This window comes from Phoenix dactylifera, chromosome 2 (genome assembly GCF_051530095.1).
Source record: "Phoenix dactylifera cultivar Ajwa chromosome 2, Ajwa_hap1_PhDact_Kaust_v1.1, whole genome shotgun sequence".
Taxonomy (NCBI): Eukaryota; Viridiplantae; Streptophyta; class Magnoliopsida; order Arecales; family Arecaceae; genus Phoenix; species Phoenix dactylifera.
This window is the reverse complement of record NC_143191.1, coordinates 54,373,451-54,389,586: the sequence shown is the minus strand read 5'-3', so window position 1 is coordinate 54,389,586 and position 16,136 is coordinate 54,373,451. Positions and strand designations below refer to the sequence as shown.

At 41.6% G+C, this 16,136-nt stretch overlaps 1 protein-coding gene across 2 annotated transcripts; it reads left to right on the top strand.

Annotated features, from left to right (window-relative positions):
• Positions 1-193: 193 nt before the first annotated feature.
• Positions 194-15,575, top strand: LOC103723398 (cytochrome c oxidase subunit 5C-like). Of its 2 annotated transcripts, none has more exons than XM_008814303.5 (2): positions 194-317; positions 15,166-15,575. In XM_008814303.5, the coding sequence occupies exon 2, from the start codon at positions 15,198-15,200 to the stop codon at positions 15,390-15,392; it is 195 nt and encodes a 64-aa protein (XP_008812525.2). In that variant the 5' UTR covers positions 194-317; positions 15,166-15,197; the 3' UTR covers positions 15,393-15,575. The 2 variants fall into 2 exon arrangements, with proteins under 2 accessions (XP_008812525.2, XP_088573140.2); XM_088717014.2 differs by having other exon boundaries at positions 199-317; positions 15,182-15,575.
• The last annotated feature ends 561 nt before the right edge of the window (positions 15,576-16,136 follow it).

The following is a 16,136-nucleotide window of genomic DNA, read 5'->3' as shown; positions in this document are numbered from 1 at the left end:
CAAATAATTAAAAAAATGCAAATGGATGACCCTTTCACGCGCACACGCCCATTTGTTACGGTGCAATCCCACCGCTCGGCAAAACTCGCCGGATTTTCCCATCGTCATCACACAGGGACGCACGGATCAACGGCCATGATCCATTCTCGTTCAAGTTCGCAGAACCCCATTTCATTATTTCAGAAATCGTCGGGGGCTTCATGGTAAAAATGATATAGAATAAAAGGACCGAAGGAAGCATCTTATTGGGCTTGGCCGCAAACGAGTCGCAGGTGAAAGAGAGGGGCTCTCGAGTTCTCCTTGCTTCCGGATCCAAGGTCTTTTTTTTCTCTCATTTTTTACCAATTTCTTTCAATTTTTTGTTTAATTTCTTATAATCTGGGTGGCTGCTTGGATCTGTGATGGTTTTCCAATTTATTCGGTGGAGTTTGGACGGGTTTGATTCATCTTTGCTCGTTTTGTGATCCCCGCACTTTATCTTTGTTGTTATATAAGTGCAAGATTTTTCCTTTTGGATGATTTCGTCTCGCCTTTTTGATCTATTTCTTTTTTTTTTAATATAAATTCCATTTCATTTTCCAAGAAAGATGCTGTTGATCTTATTTTTGTTGCTCTTTGTTTGAATTCTTTGGTTTCTGGTAAATGAAGCTAGGGCTGACAAGTTTGCTGGATATCTTAGGGAATTTTTTTTGCGTCTTCTAGATTATTATCTGTTGGTTGATCTGATTGATGGGTATGGTCTGGATGCGCTGAAAAGAGAGGAAAGCTTTATTTGGATTAAAGATTTGTTACCTGTTATCAGACAACATAGCACTTGGGCAGATATTGAGGTGATATTTCGAAAAAGAGACGGTCACATCTGCTTAGATCAAATGTTAAAATCGTTATAAGGACTTGTTCCATCGTGTATATCCCACAAATCCATCTCCTATTTGATGAAATTGAGCTCAGGTTTTGCTATTTATTATCTTAAGGTCATGGAAACACCGATTGCTTATTTTTGAAACTTCCATCTTTACCTGGGCATTGGTACAATATAAATGAATAGTCTTAGGTTCATTCTTTCTCTTCCAATATATGCCAAAGATCTGTCCCACTGAAATCCATAACTCTAATCAGCCAAGATTTCTTTGTCTTGAAGTTCTGGTTAAGCTGCAGGCTCCTTCTTCAGCAACACCTCCTCAATCACCCTCTTCTTTATCACAAGACAGTTTTACATTTGCAAGCATTATTATCATACCTCTACATTGATGGTTTTGAGCTGTGTTTATATTGATGGTTTTGAGACAGTTTTACGTTTGCAAGCATTGGTATCACTCTCTAGGCAATCCATTTTAATGGTTCAATTAATTTCAGGAAATTTAAAGAGTTGTTCTTGTATGAAGCAGGTTTAGAAGTCTTAGGAAGTTGATTAAGCCGTATTATTGTTGAATGGCCCACTGCCACATACATCTTGACTGCATGCTATTTCTTGGTTTTTAGGAGAATTATGTCATTTGGATAGATATGCCATGTATATGAATTTACTATTGTGGTGTGCTACCAAGATACGGATGAAGACATTGCTTGACCATGAGATCGCCTGAGCATTTCCAAATTTGTAACCTTGCATACCTGGAAGAAAATTTGATCATCATTTCTCCTCTTTGGTTTCATGACATCGCCTAATTTCATACAATTTGTTGAGGTTGGCAACTCATCAACTGTTCTAGGGCATTAAGGGGTAATTTCGTTTACATTTCCTATTGTGCTTAATTACATAATGCGAAAGATGATGTAATGGAAAATTTTTGTCAAAGTATCTGATGCGGAACAGGAACAATGCATGCGATCTATTTTTTTTTTTTAGATTTCAGCAATCCAATTCATAAACTATTAGCAAACTCAAATCTAACAGCTATCAGATGATTATATTAAAATCGAATTGACTGAAAGAAACTACCGACGATTGATCAGTTCCTTTAATAATTTTAAAAAGAAGGATCGGGGTTGATTAGGAAATCAACACGTGATTAGGGCACGTTGATCTACTTTTAATTTTCTGTGTTAAGCATAAAAATTTGGGAACTTAAACTTTACCCAATAACGACTTACTCAGAATTTTGGTGGAAGGATCACACGGACATGATGCTTGAGAAAGGTCCTGGAAGAGGGAGGCAAGTCCAGGGTCCTGGTTCGCTGACGGGTCGTCCTTCGTCGAGACGGATGGAGGAAACCGACAGGATCTGAAACAGAAGACCTTGGTTAATTGAGATGGTAGGATGTAAGGAAAAAAAAGGATAATCTATTTAAAGGATAAATAATCCGGACGACGAATCGTCGGATCGGGAAGGAGTTCGGAAGAGGGAACGGGGAGCCGGATGATGAGCGCCGCCTGCGCTGGAGGAAATCGCGGAAGTCAGGGGAGGCCGCGTTCACTTAGAAGAGAAAGATTTTAGAGAAGGAAGGCAGGTAGGTTCTTGGGTTTGGAAACCAAACTCTCCCAGGTAATTTGTCAAAACAGCTTCTGTGCTTCATTCATAATATCAAGCCCTTTTTATAGGCATTACAAGGACTCATTCTTGCTTTTTACAGCATTCATTCGGGATTCAATTCCTAGATTACTCTTTAGTTTTCAAAGCACAGTTGGCAGCGTTGCATGGGAGAACTCGATGGGGATGGGTGACTTGCCGGAAGTGCCTCGGAAAGGGGAAGAGTAGTCGAGTGGAAACCGGCCATGGAGCTTGGCTTTTTTCTTGTACCAGGAACCGGTTTGCTGGGGAAGCAACGCCTTGGGGAAGAGCACCCTTGGAATCATCTTGCTTGGGAGTTCTTTGGTGTTGGAACCTTGGAAATCTTTGGGAAGAGGTGGACCTGTGGGCAGTTTCCAAGAGATCGCAGGATGGCATCGGAAAGAAAGAAGATCAGGAAACTTCCTTCAGCTGGTTTGTTGCTTCGGGAGGAGGTGAGCCACGATGGAGACTTTGAGGAAGTGGAGAACTTGCTGATGGAGAACCGGTGGACGCCTTGAAAAGGAGGAAACGGCTGCTGGCTTCTTCGATTGGGATTTCAAAGAAGAAGTGGCTGGGAAGAGCCAGCTATGGGGAGGAATCAATGCTTTGAAGTGTTGGGAAGAACCACCTGTGGGAAGAATACCTTGGGAAGAAGCCGATTGCACATCTTGTGATGGGATTTTAATGAAGACGTGGCTGACTTTGGAATGTTGGGAAGAGCCACCTGGGGAGAAGACTTGGAGCTTGAAATGCTTTGGAACAGGGCTGTGTATGGGAAGATGAGTACGGTGCTTTGGAAAAAAATAGGGGAGCTGATGGTTGTTTTGAGAAGGAACCGGTTGGGAAGATGACTGGTTCCTCTTTTTTTTTGGTTTTTTTTTTTCGGGAATCAACTTCATATGTAGACTTGGACTTTTGGACTTGACATAAATTTTGGACTGGACTCAAATTGGGTGATTGGACTGACATGCACTGATGGAACTGACTTAAATAAATAACTAGAAAAAAAAACTGGACGACTCAAGAAATGTGGACTAGCAGTCAAGCCAAAGTGATGCTGGCTCATTGGTGTCCCCACCAATTCTTCCGGACTGGGGAAAATTCAAATCCGTTGAAGGAAGTTGTGTCTGGCTCTGATAGTGCTCAAGAATGTCTGGATCAATCTGCTGCAGTTCCTCTCGGGTTATCCATGTGTCATCAGACTCTGGCCGACCGTGCCAACGAACTAGGTATCTCTGGTAGCCTTTCCTCCTAGTAGAAATAATCTGCTCGTCCAGGATCCTCTCAATGCGATCGTGTTTCTTGGAAAATTTTGGCCGTGGACACTCAGGTAAGGGTTCACTCTCAAAGGAAGGATTAGGCTCAAATGGCTCACTGGGTATCGTTATTGGCTTTTTATACTTAACCAAATCAGAGATATTAAAGGTAGAGCTAATGCCAAAATCCGGTGGTAAATCTACCACAAATGCATTTGATCCGATCTTCTTTAAAATTTTAAAAGAACCTGCTCCTCGTGCATGCAATTTCTTAACAGTTCCAGAAGGAAATCGTTTTCGTATCATAACATAATCACCTTCAGCTAAATCAGATGTCCGACGATGTGAATCTGCTAATTGTTTATAAATTTGATTGCTGATATTTAGTTTTTTTATAATATCTTTATGCAGATCCCTAATATGTTGTGCTAATGACTCAGCTGACTCGGATGTCCTGGAATGCATGGGTAATGGAATGAGATCAACAGGTTTTCTAGGATGCTGACCGTAAACAATCTCAAATGGACTCATGCCAATGGTTCTATTGACGGAACTATTATATGCGAATTCGGCTCGAGGTAGTAAAAGATCCCAAGTTTTCATATTTTCACCCACTAAACACCGAAGTAAATTACCCAGACTTCTATTTACGACTTCGGTTTGACCGTCAGTCTGAGGATGATATGCAGATGAAAATTTTAATTTTGTCCCCATTAGATGCCATAAAGTTTTCCAAAAATAACTGACAAACTTGACATCTCGGTCTGATACAATGGATTCGGGTAACCCATGTAGACGAACGATTTCGTTAAAATATATCCGGGCAACTTGAGAGGCATCGAAGGTTTTAGAACAGGGCAGAAAATGAGCCATTTTTGAAAATCTATCTACAACCACGAAGATGGAATCATGTCCCTTGGCAGTCCGTGGTAATCCTAGAACAAAATCCATACTGACATCTTTCCATGGATATTCGGGTATTGGTAGTGGAGTATATAATCCCGTATTCTGTCTTTGCTGTTTGGCAACAGCGCAGATTCGGCACTGAGCCACAATTTTGGCAACGTCGCGCTTCAGACTGGGCCAGTAGAATTGATGTTCTACGGCTTCAATGGTTTTGGTCTTCCCAAAATGACCAGACAATCCTTCCGCGTGTAATTCCCAAATTAAAAAGTTTCGAACAGACGTATGCGGGACACATAATTTATTATTCAGGAAAAGGTACCCCTCTTGAAGGGAATACTTATCTATCTCTTTCGAAGTTCCTTGTTTGAGTGCAGACATGATTTTTCCAAAATCAAGACAGTTATCATATTCTTCTTTTAATTTCTCAAATCCAGTGACTTGAATACTGACTACTGACAACAGATTTGTCTTTCGAGATAACGCATCAGCAGGTCGATTGTCTACACCGGAACGATGTTTTAATACAAAAGTGTATGATTGTAAAAATTCAACCCACTTGCCATGTCTAGGATTTAATTTCTTTTGTGAACTAAGGAATCTAAGGGCTTCATGGTCTGAATATAAGATGAATTCTTGTGGTAGTAAGTAGTGCCTCCAGAATTTAAGAGTTTGGATTATGGCATAAAATTCCTTATCGTAGCTGGAGTATTTGCGCCTGGTTTCATTTAGTTTTTCACTAAAATAGGCCACAGGGTGTTTGTCTTGACTTAGGACTCCACCAATTCCTACACCTGATGCGTCACATGCGACTTCAAAGACTTTAGAGAAATCAGGAAGTCGTAACATAGGTGCACTGGTCATTAAAGTCTTTATCTCCTCAAAAGCGCGATTACTAGCCTTAGTCCACTCAAAGGCTCCCTTACGAATACAGTCTGTAATTGGTGCCATGATTGTGCTGAAACCCTTAATAAATCTACGATAAAAGGTGGCTAACCCATGAAAACTTCTTACTTCATGCACATTCTGGGGTGCGGACCAATTCTTGATTGCGCTCACCTTTTCAGGATCTACAGATAGTCCGTCTGGAGTCACAACTAATCCTAAGAATGTAACACGTGTAGTCAAACTCACATTTCTTAAGGTTGATAAATAGGCTTTCGGATCTAAGCGTCTGGAAAACTTGCCGGAGGTGGTCTAGATGTTCCTCCTTTGTTTTGCTGTAAATGAGGATGTCGTCAAAGTAGACAACAACAAATGTTCCCATGAAAGGTCGTAGTACTTGAGTCATTAGTCTCATGAAAGTGCTGGGAGCATTTGACAGACCGAATGGCATTACTAACCACTCATATAGACCATCCTTTGTTTTAAATGCGGTCTTCCACTCGTCTCCTGGTCTGATTCTAACCTGAGGGTAGCCACTCTTAAGATCAATTTTAGAGAATATATTTGATCCAGAGATCATATCTAGCATGTCGTCTAGTCGGGGAATCGGAAATCGATATCGTATTGTGATCTTGTTTATTGCCCGACTATCAATGCACATTCTCCAAGTTCCATCCTTTTTAGGAGTTAAAAGGGCAGATACGACACATGGGCTTAAACTTTCTGTAATGAATCCTTTTCTTAGGAGTTCTTCAACTTGACGTTTCAACTCGGCATGTTCGGTAGGGTTGAGCCGATAGTGAGGGGAATTTGGTAGGGTTGCTCCTGGGACTAGGTCTATTGCGTGTTGTATGTTCCTCATAGGTGGTAGTTGATCAGGAAGATCCTCTGGGGTGATATCCTCAAATTCTTTAAGAAGACTAGTCATTTCTTCTGGAATTGGGCTTGTTTCTTTCAGACTAACTTCTTTAACAGCTAAAACCCACACAGAAGGGCTTTCTTTGATGTCTTTTTCTAGCTCTTTTGCGTGGATCAAGTGTAATCCCTTGGGTTGCTTTTCCTCTTTTGGTTTTATTGGGTTACCATCCTTTGGCTTTTTTGGTGGTGAAGGGTATAGTGTGATTTTCTTGCCTTTGTGCATGAATGAACAAGTATTTGTCCGACCAAAAAGCGTGGCATCTTGATCGAATAACCAAGGTCGTCCTAAAATAATGCTTCCGACGTCCATGGGAAGAACGTCGCACCAAATTTCTTCCTGGTAAGATTGAAACTTAATGGGTACCTTGCAGCGGTATCTAATAGGTATGGATGAAGTGTCTAACCAGGCGACCTTGTAGGGACTGGGGTGGTCGATGGGTGTTAGTCCAAGCTTGGAAATCATATCAGTGGAAACTGCGTTGATGCAACTTCCACTATCAATGATAATTTTACAGACCTTGTTCCCATTGCTTATGTAGGTGTGAAAAATTGTAGTTTTTCGCCAATTTTCACATTCCTTTGGTTGTGTCAGGGTACATCTTAGTACGTTTATCCTGACTTCAGGTTCAGTTTCTTCAGTGAAATTTGGTTCATCGAATCCCTCGGCTAATTCAGGATCAGCTATGTGAATTTCTTCGTCTTCTACAGTTTCCTCAGGGTGTTCCTCTTCGATCTCTCCAATATGTAGGGAACGGGAGGGGCACTGATTTGCAAAATGTCCAATTCCATGACAGTTGAAGCATCTACCCCTTGAGCTACCCTCCTTACGTCCTTCATTCAGGGTGCCTTTGCCTCGGTCTTCTTTCCTGGGTGGAGGAGTAACTAATAGAGGTCTAGTGGTTGGGGTAGGATTTGGATTAGTTCTGGGGACTTGGTGTTGCTCGGGTCTAGGACCTAGTATACTCGAGTTTCTAGGTTCACTTGGTCGAGTGATTGGCATTCTTTGGAATCTTTCATAATCCTGAGCTAATTGATATGCCTGCTCTAGACTATAGACCTCTCGCATGAAAAGCTCTCGTTGGATGTCACTTCTTAACCTGGCACGAAATCGGGAAAGGGTGACAGAGGGATCTTCATCGACATGACACCGCATGAGGAATTCATCAAATTTAGCGATGTAATCAATGACTGACTTGTTTCCCTGGGTCAGGGTTTGCCATTGGTCAAGGAGTCGTTGTTGATAAGAGGTGGGAAGGTATTTTTCCCTGAGTTTATCTTTCATTTCATCCCATGTTCGGATGGGTTTTTGTCTTCTATTTAGGATCAGACGTTCGACATTCTGCCAATAATATTTGGCTTGACCGAGAAGCCTCATTTTTGCAAATCGAATTTTTCGCTCTTCAGACATGTCGTACCATTCGAAATAATGATTCATATCTGACTCCCAGTCAAGATACTCATGAGGATCCATGCGGCCTACGAAGCTGGGTGCCTCAACCCGGACACTTCGAAGTATACGGTCATCGATGTCACGGTGATCATTAAGAGGTTGATTTATAGGATCGCGACCTCTTTCATTGTGATGTGGTCTTTCTCTGAGATAGTCATCTAGTGGACGATTGTGATTTCTGTCAAAGTTTTGCCTATTCCTGGGATAGGCATTGACATGTTGGTGGTTCCGATCAAAGGGTGGGTGGTCATTTCTTTCTCTTAGGTTATTGGCTAGGGAAGGGCTACCCCTATCTTGGTATTCTTCTAAGGCATCGACTCGGGTACATAACCTTCCTAGCTTCTCATTAATTTCTCTGAGGACTGAGCTGATGTCAGGGTCCATCACACGACTGGACTCAGGCTCGTATGGATGATAACTAGCTTCGGATCTAGTAGTCATGGGGTTTGAGTAGCTTTTCTTTGAAATTTTTTTTTTTTGACACTACTAGGTACGGGAATTAATGAAACTAGGAGGATGACGCAGAGCTAAATTTAGCAGGCTGAATGCTTGATGAATTGCCGAAATGTGAACTAAGATGCAGGCCTATTCTTAATGTAATGCGGAATGCAAAATGCTAAGGTATGACGATGCCCAAATAAACTATACTTAGAAAGGATCCGGAAAGATTAAAACTGGTGCCCTAGTAATTCTAGGTTCTGCAATGATGCATGAAAATGGTGCCCTAATCAACTTGCTCTGATACCAAATTTGATGCGGAACAGGATCAATGCATAGGATCTATTTTTTTTTTTTTAATTTAGATTTCAGCAATCCAATTCATAAACTATTAGCAAACTCAAATCTAACAGCTATCAGATGATTATATTAAAATCGAATTGACTGAAAGAAACTACCGACGATTGATCAGTTCCTTTAATAATTTTAAAAAGAAGGATCGGTGTTGATTAGGAAATCAACACGTGATTAGGGCACGTTGATCTACTTTTAATTTCCTGTGTTAAGCATAAAAATTTGGGAACTTAAACTGAACCCAATAATGACTTACTCAGAATTTTGGTGGAAGGATCACACGGACACGATGCTTGAGAAAGGTCCTGGAAGAGGGAGGCAAGTCCAGGGTCCTGGTTCGCTGACGGGTCATCCTTCGTCGAGACGGATGGAGGAAACCGACAGGATCTGAAACAGAAGACCTTGGTTAATTGAGATGGTAGGATGTAAGGAAAAAAAAAGGATAATCTATTTAAAGGATAAATAATCCGGACGACAAATCGTCGGATCGGGAAGGAGTCCGGAAGAGGGAACGGGGAGCCGGATGATGAGCGCCGCCTGCGCTGGAGGAAATCGCGGAAGTCAGGGGAGGCCGCGTTCACTTAGAAGAGAAAGATTTTAGAGAAGGAAGGCAGGTAGGTTCTTGGGTTTGGAAACCAAACTCTCCCAGGTAATTTGTCAAAACAGCTTCTGTGCTTCATTCATAATATCAAGCCCTTTTTATAGGCATTACAAAGACTCATTCTTGCTTTTTACAGCATTCATTCGGGATTCAATTCCTAGATTACTCTTTGGTTTTCAAAGCACAGTTGGCAGCGTTGCATGGGAGAACTCGATGGGGATGGGTGACTTGCCGGAAGTGCCTCGGAAAGGGGAAGAGTAGTCGAGTGGAAACCGGCCATGGAGCTTGGCTTTTTTCTTGTACCAGGAACCGATTTGCTGGGGAAGCAACGCCTTGGGGAAGAGCACCCTTGGAATCATCTTGCTTGGGAGTTCTTTGGTGTTGGAACCTTGGAAATCTTTGGGAAGAGGTGGACCTGTGGGCAGTTTCCAAGAGATCGCAGGATGGCATTGGAAAGGAAGAAGATCAGGAAACTTCCTTCAGCTGGTTTGTTGCTTCGGGAGGAGGTGAGCCACGATGGAGACTTTGAGGAAGTGGAGAACTTGCTGATGGAGAACCGGTGGACGCCTTGAAAAGGAGGAAACGGCTGCTGGCTTCTTCGATTGGGATTTCAAAGAAAAAGTGGCTGGGAAGAGCCGGCTGTGGGGAGGAATCAATGCTTTGAAGTGTTGGGAAGAACCACCTGTGGGAAGAATACCTTGGGAAGAAGCCGGTTGCACATCTTGTGATGGGATTTTAATGAAGACGTGGCTGACTTTGGAATGTTGGGAAGAGCCACTTGGGGAGAAGACTTGGAGCTTGAAATGCCTTGGAACAGGGCTGTGTATGGGAAGATGAGTACGGTGCTTTGGAAAAAAACAGGGGAGCTAATGGTTGTTTTGAGAAGGAACCGGTTGGGAAGATGACCGGTTCCTCTTTTTTTTTGTTTTTTTTTTTTCGGGAATCAACTTCATATGTAGACTTGGACTTTTGGACTTGACATAAATTTTGGACTAGACTCAAATTGGGTGATTGGACTGACATGCACTGATGGAACTGACTTAAATAAATAACTAGAAAAAAAAGCTAGACGACTCAAGAAATGTGGACTAGCAGTCAAGCCAAAGTGATACTGGCTCATTGGTGTCCCCACCAGTATCAAACTTTGGGGATGTGATGGTTAATACCATTGGATTTATGATTTGAATGTGTTATTGGTTAATAAATTTTGATTTCATTGTGTAACAATAGGTAATGCTTTTGAATGTCACATAAATAGTGGAAAATGTGAACATTGATAAAGGTTGCAATCCTGGAGCATTTTGGTGGTTTCCTGGCAGTTTTCTGAATTATTATGGAAATATCTTGACATGATTCTTTTGTTTCATGTTTGGCATAGAGTCAGATCAAAGAAATAAAAACTGCCCATCAATAGGGAGTTCTTCTGAGTATATTTATAAGCAAATATGACATGGTAACCCTTTCATGCATAATTTATTCCTGAAATTATACTCCTAGGAAGGGAATGATTGGGGGTTGTCTAGTAGTGATAGTTTACTAGAATTGTTACCGAGTTTCTCTATAATTTTTTTCGAAGAGATAGTTATCTAGTATGAAGGCTTAGCGATCAACCTTTGTTTTTGCACCTGCTGTGCATTTTTAAGATTAATTTCCTGAATATAGGATGGGTTTCGTTGTAGTACTTTGCAAAAGGATGATTAAAGCCTCAAGTTCTCATTCTTGTAGTTATAAATGCGAGGCTGTGAATTTCCTTCAAGCCTTTAGAGTGCAGAATGCATGCATTCTTAAACAGTCAAGGATTTGTTGTAATGTGGAGCCATGGGAACTCCAATGACTAGAGGGAGAAGCTTGGATGGTGTAAAAGTTTTATTGAAATGGGAATGCATTAAGTTTCCTTCCTGTTTTTCTCTGTAACGGGTTTGTTAGTTTACTTCCTCAATATATGTTATATAATCATCTGCTTGGCTATATCCAACTATTTCCAATTTTAAGGCTTATATATGTCCAGAATTCATCTTCTGGTACATCCTCTGATGGCATACTTGGATTGAGAGTATAAAGAGTGCATTATCATTTATAGGACAAGCTGAAGATTGCGGTATGTGAATTTGTAAGAAAGCATTGTCATTTGTGGTTTAGAATTACTTGGAAGTGATTCAAGATAACTGCCAGAGATGATACATGACATCTTCCATTTAAGATGGGAGCATCACTTATCTGAAGACTTTTTCCTGTCAATCTGCAATACAGCTAGTTTCGGTATGTTTATAGATAGAGCCTCGAAGGTGTCATCGCCTTATCATTTATGATGTTTTCTAAGAAGTTAGAATATGTTTCTAATTGAATATGTTGGATGCTCACTGGTTTGAATGTGTTACTTATTAATTGAAGCCATCAATGTTTAACCAATTTTGAGTTAGCCACTATTGTTCTAGATACAAGAATGAACCTTCCATTCTCCTCGTCCCATCATTAACTCTATGCTGCAGCATTGGTTGATAAAACATTTGTCTGAAATTTAGTTTGCAGTAGTCTGGATCTGGTATATTATCCCTTAATGGCAATTCATATTTTAGTTTAACCGACCATGTTAAAGGTGCCATTATTTTCTCATAAGAGGTAGAACCTTCACATGGCATTCTTCTAATGAGGAAGGTGTCGTTAGATGTTGTTGCTTGAATTGCTTTTTAGAAGCTTAAAACGGTCTTTCTTCATGTTCTACCACAGGATCTAATAAATGAATCCATAGTGGAATATAGTATTTGTCAGATGATGGAATATGGTAAACAAATTATCGTTCCAGAGGAACAAGGATGCTTCTTGTGAGAATGATCCTTGTTGTCATTTTCTCTTTTTTGTGAAAGGTATAAATGTGATATAAAGGTTAGAATGCTATTGATAGATATGTTTTTGAAGGAGGAGAAGGAGAGGAGACATTCCATTTAAGTGTTTGGGTGCCGGGGATCTTATTGGTCCGATAAGGTCTTCCCAGCTGGTTTGTCTCTTGAAAAATACGATGGGAAAGCTTTGGCCGACCATGGTCAATGCTAAGTTTGTGGGTTTGCAGGTCAGCAATCTCCTCCACCCTGACGGGGCAGAGTGGGACTCTAGCCGAATCGGCCATCTATTTAGAGAGCACCTTGCAGAGAGAGTGCAGTCGCTGACAGTTTCTGAGTGTGCTGTCTCAAACATAAGGGCTTGGAGTACGTCCTGTAGTCCCAGAGTCAGATTAAGGGACATCTACGACCTTCTTCAGAGTGAGCAGCAACAGAGGCAAGACTGCGCCTGGATTTAGAGGATTGGTCTTTACCCAAGAATTGCCTTATTCTTTTGGAAGGTGATCTGGGGTCGGCTACCGACGAGGTCTGTCCTGAGTGGGCGTGGGATGAGCATCCTACCATTCTACTCGGGGTGTTCTGTTTCAATGCGATCGAGCTTTGAGGGTGTGGAGGCTTGTTGAGATCTCGCCGGATGCCCTATGCCAATCCGGCTCTTTCACCCATGCGCTTAGGAGGTGGGATGACACACCTCAGACCTGGTATATGGCCATCACGACAACTTATATTGTTTACCATATTTGGCTGGCCAGGAATGTTTGGATTTTTGGAGAGAGCAGCCTACACCAAGGCTTGTGATAGAAAGGGCCCGAGTGCAAGCTACAAAGATCCCCCATGTGGGTCTATTGGATAGGTCGTTGATAGCTCAGGACACCTGGAACTCTATCTTTGCTCTTATAGCATCTCGGACGGTGTACATCATCTGGGAGCCCCCAACCTCGAGCTTCCTCAAGGTTAACTTCAATGGATATGTTTTAAATGGTGGCAGGAGAGGTAGTGCGGGTTTCGTGATCAGAACCCCGGACTCTAGAGTGGTGACAGCCGGAGGGTGTCTGATCTTCGATATTTCATTTTCTGGGGCGGAGCTGAGGACAGCTTGGGCTGGTTTGTGTCATGCTTGGCGGGTGTTGCTGGCTAATGCAATCCTGCTTGAAAGTGACTCGGCTCAATGATCAGATGGAGCCAAAGGAGTACTGGTGACATAGGTGGCTGCCACCTCTTGCTCCGGGACATCTGGGGCACAACAAGCGGTGACATTACCTTCTAGGCCAAGCACGTCTATAGGAAGGCTAATGGAGTTGCAGACTGGGTGGCTTCTTTTGTGGCTAATCACTTCGGAAGGTTCTCTGAACTGGCGAGAGGGAGCTGCCTAGAGCGCTTCGTGACTTGTTATATTTTAACTTTTTTGGATGTATTCATACTAGGTTGGTATGAGTCGTCCGGTGTAGCAAAAAAATACGATGGAAAAGCAGTGGCTTGGAGATATAGACTGCCGGCGACACAACTTCTCCTTAGTTTTCAAGAATAAAGAGTCAGTTTTGAAAGGCGATTTATTTTATTTCTAAAAATTAGGAATTGGTTATGTCAACATGAAGCTAATCTTCTTAAACCGCTTCCCTTCTGTCCCCTTTCCATCGCAACTTTTAGAAGAGAGCCCTTCCAGGAAGATCTTATTCAAAATCGATCTTACCCCCTTGCCTTCTTACTTTCTTTTAGAAGATTTGTGCTTCTGTAGGAAAAGAAAAAGGGTGTTTTCAGGACATGGGAAAATGGATGGGTTTTCTTGGTAACGTCCATCCATGCTTTCTGATGGATGCAATGAAAGATGACTTTTGGGAAATTATTTGGATGTTGAACTGTTGGACCGCTAGTAGCCGGGGTGGTGCCAGGTGTGACGTATTCATACTTGGGACTCGAGCTAGAGCCCAGAGGGGTAGCTGAGCCGGGCCCATGGGTGGGGAAGGCATGAGTAAAACCAGTCGGGGTGCCCAACACACGGCCATTTCTGCCCGCATCGAACATTCTCCTGGCGGGGCGGGGGCCCAGTGGGGGCTGCTACGTGGGGGTGGGCTTGTCCCTTCCTCCCCCCTACCCCTTTTTTTCAGAAAAAAAAAAAAAACTGTTTCATTGAGGATACAATGGTCTGCTTGGTTTGGCTTCATCAATAACAGTGTTTTTTTTATGTATTTGTGTAGAATTATTTTGGCAATAAATAGGTTGAGATCCTTTCGCTGTTGAAGAAAATCAAGCTAGGAAGGAAGGAAAAGTAGGAAGCAAAGTGGTAGTTTTGCATTTACATATGTAGTTTTAGCCATTTCATTCCTCATTATAAATCTCTAGAAGGTCCACTTCTTGTTCCTAGAGTAGGAGTTATTCTAATCTTTTTTATTTTTTTCCCCTTGCTGAATTAAACTGACTTATAGACCCCTTAGTGATTTAAAGTGGGTGAATAGATAATTTGGCTTCTTTCCTCAAATCATTCTCAATTTGAGGTATAATATCATGCTTTTCTTTTAATAGGAGGGACACATAGCTACTCTTGCTTTCATCCATGAAGCCCCAAGCATTAAAATATTAAAATAGGATGGATCATAAGGTTTGGTTCCACTATCATCCAAATTGTGGCAATAATAGCTTATAGTGGCCATTTTTAGCTTCTGGTCTTAATGACCTCCCATGTGTAATGCAAACTACAGGGTGCACCATCCAGTGACATCACTTTTAATAGCTCTTTTGCACTTGTACAATCTTTTGGGAGTTCAAGATGACCACCCTCTGATGGCTATTTTGTTTTAAGTACATTTTCATATATATATTCAGGTTTGTAAAATAGCCCAGATGGTGCACTTCGCCAGTGAACAAAACATTTTTGATGAATATCAATTGTAACTCAAGGCGTCTTGAGTTTTATGACAGTCATTTTAAGTAGCATTCAAAGCTGACATTATAGTGTGTGTCAAATGTAACTTTGAATCATAGGATCTTTTTATTCCTATGCTTTCACTCACAATATCTGATGCATGTTTGATAGGTTTCATCTCATTTAGCTACAGAAGGAAACAAATGGCTGCCTACAAGATCGCACATGCCACTCTGAAAGGACCGAATGTGGTCAAGGAGATCTGCATCGGAATCACACTGGGCATTCTCGCTGGTAGTGTGTGGAAGATGCATCACTGGAACGAGCAGAAGAAGACCAGAGCCTTCTATGATATGCTCGAGAAGGGCGAGATCAGTGTTATCGCCGCCGAGGAATAGCTTACAGATGTCTTTCATGCTGTGCAGGATGTGTAGTTCGACAACATTTCTCTCCAGCATGGAGCAGAATCATATAAATTGTTTTGCTTTCTGGTTGGACCATCGAACAAATTCAGATCATGGATCTCGAGAAACTTTGCGTACTCTTTGCATTGAAATGGAATGATTATTGAATTTTTTTTATTAGCCAATCTCCCATCTTTAGTCATTGAACATGTTGCTATGAAATTTACAGGGGGGAGGGACTGGGTACTCAACAACTGATAGGGGGATTATAGGTTTAAAACCAGCACACATTCTATTTGTGCCTCTACCATGCAAACCTAAATGGGTCTTGCTATTTATGTATGACTGCTGTCATGCAGAGTGGAAGAATCTAACAGGTTTATGGAATTGGAGGCGTTCATGTTGCTGCCATAGATCTTGGTATCATTCCATGATTTGTGCTTTCTGAGCAGCTTTTCAAGTAGTGTGTCATCATCGTTTAGAGATATTCGGGCCATTGTCTGTGGCGAGATGTCTTTCAGGCTAAGCATATATATAAAGAGGCTAACGGAGCTGTAGATTGGATAGTATACCTCGAGTTCTATTATCTTTCTCCGTTTTTTTTTTTTTTTTTTAATGTATCCATACCCATATGAATTATTTAAAAAAAATCAAGATTATTCTCTCTTTGAAACAGTTCTCCCGGTCAAACCCGAGCATGCGGTTAAAATGCATTAATATCCGAGTTTAACTGATGAC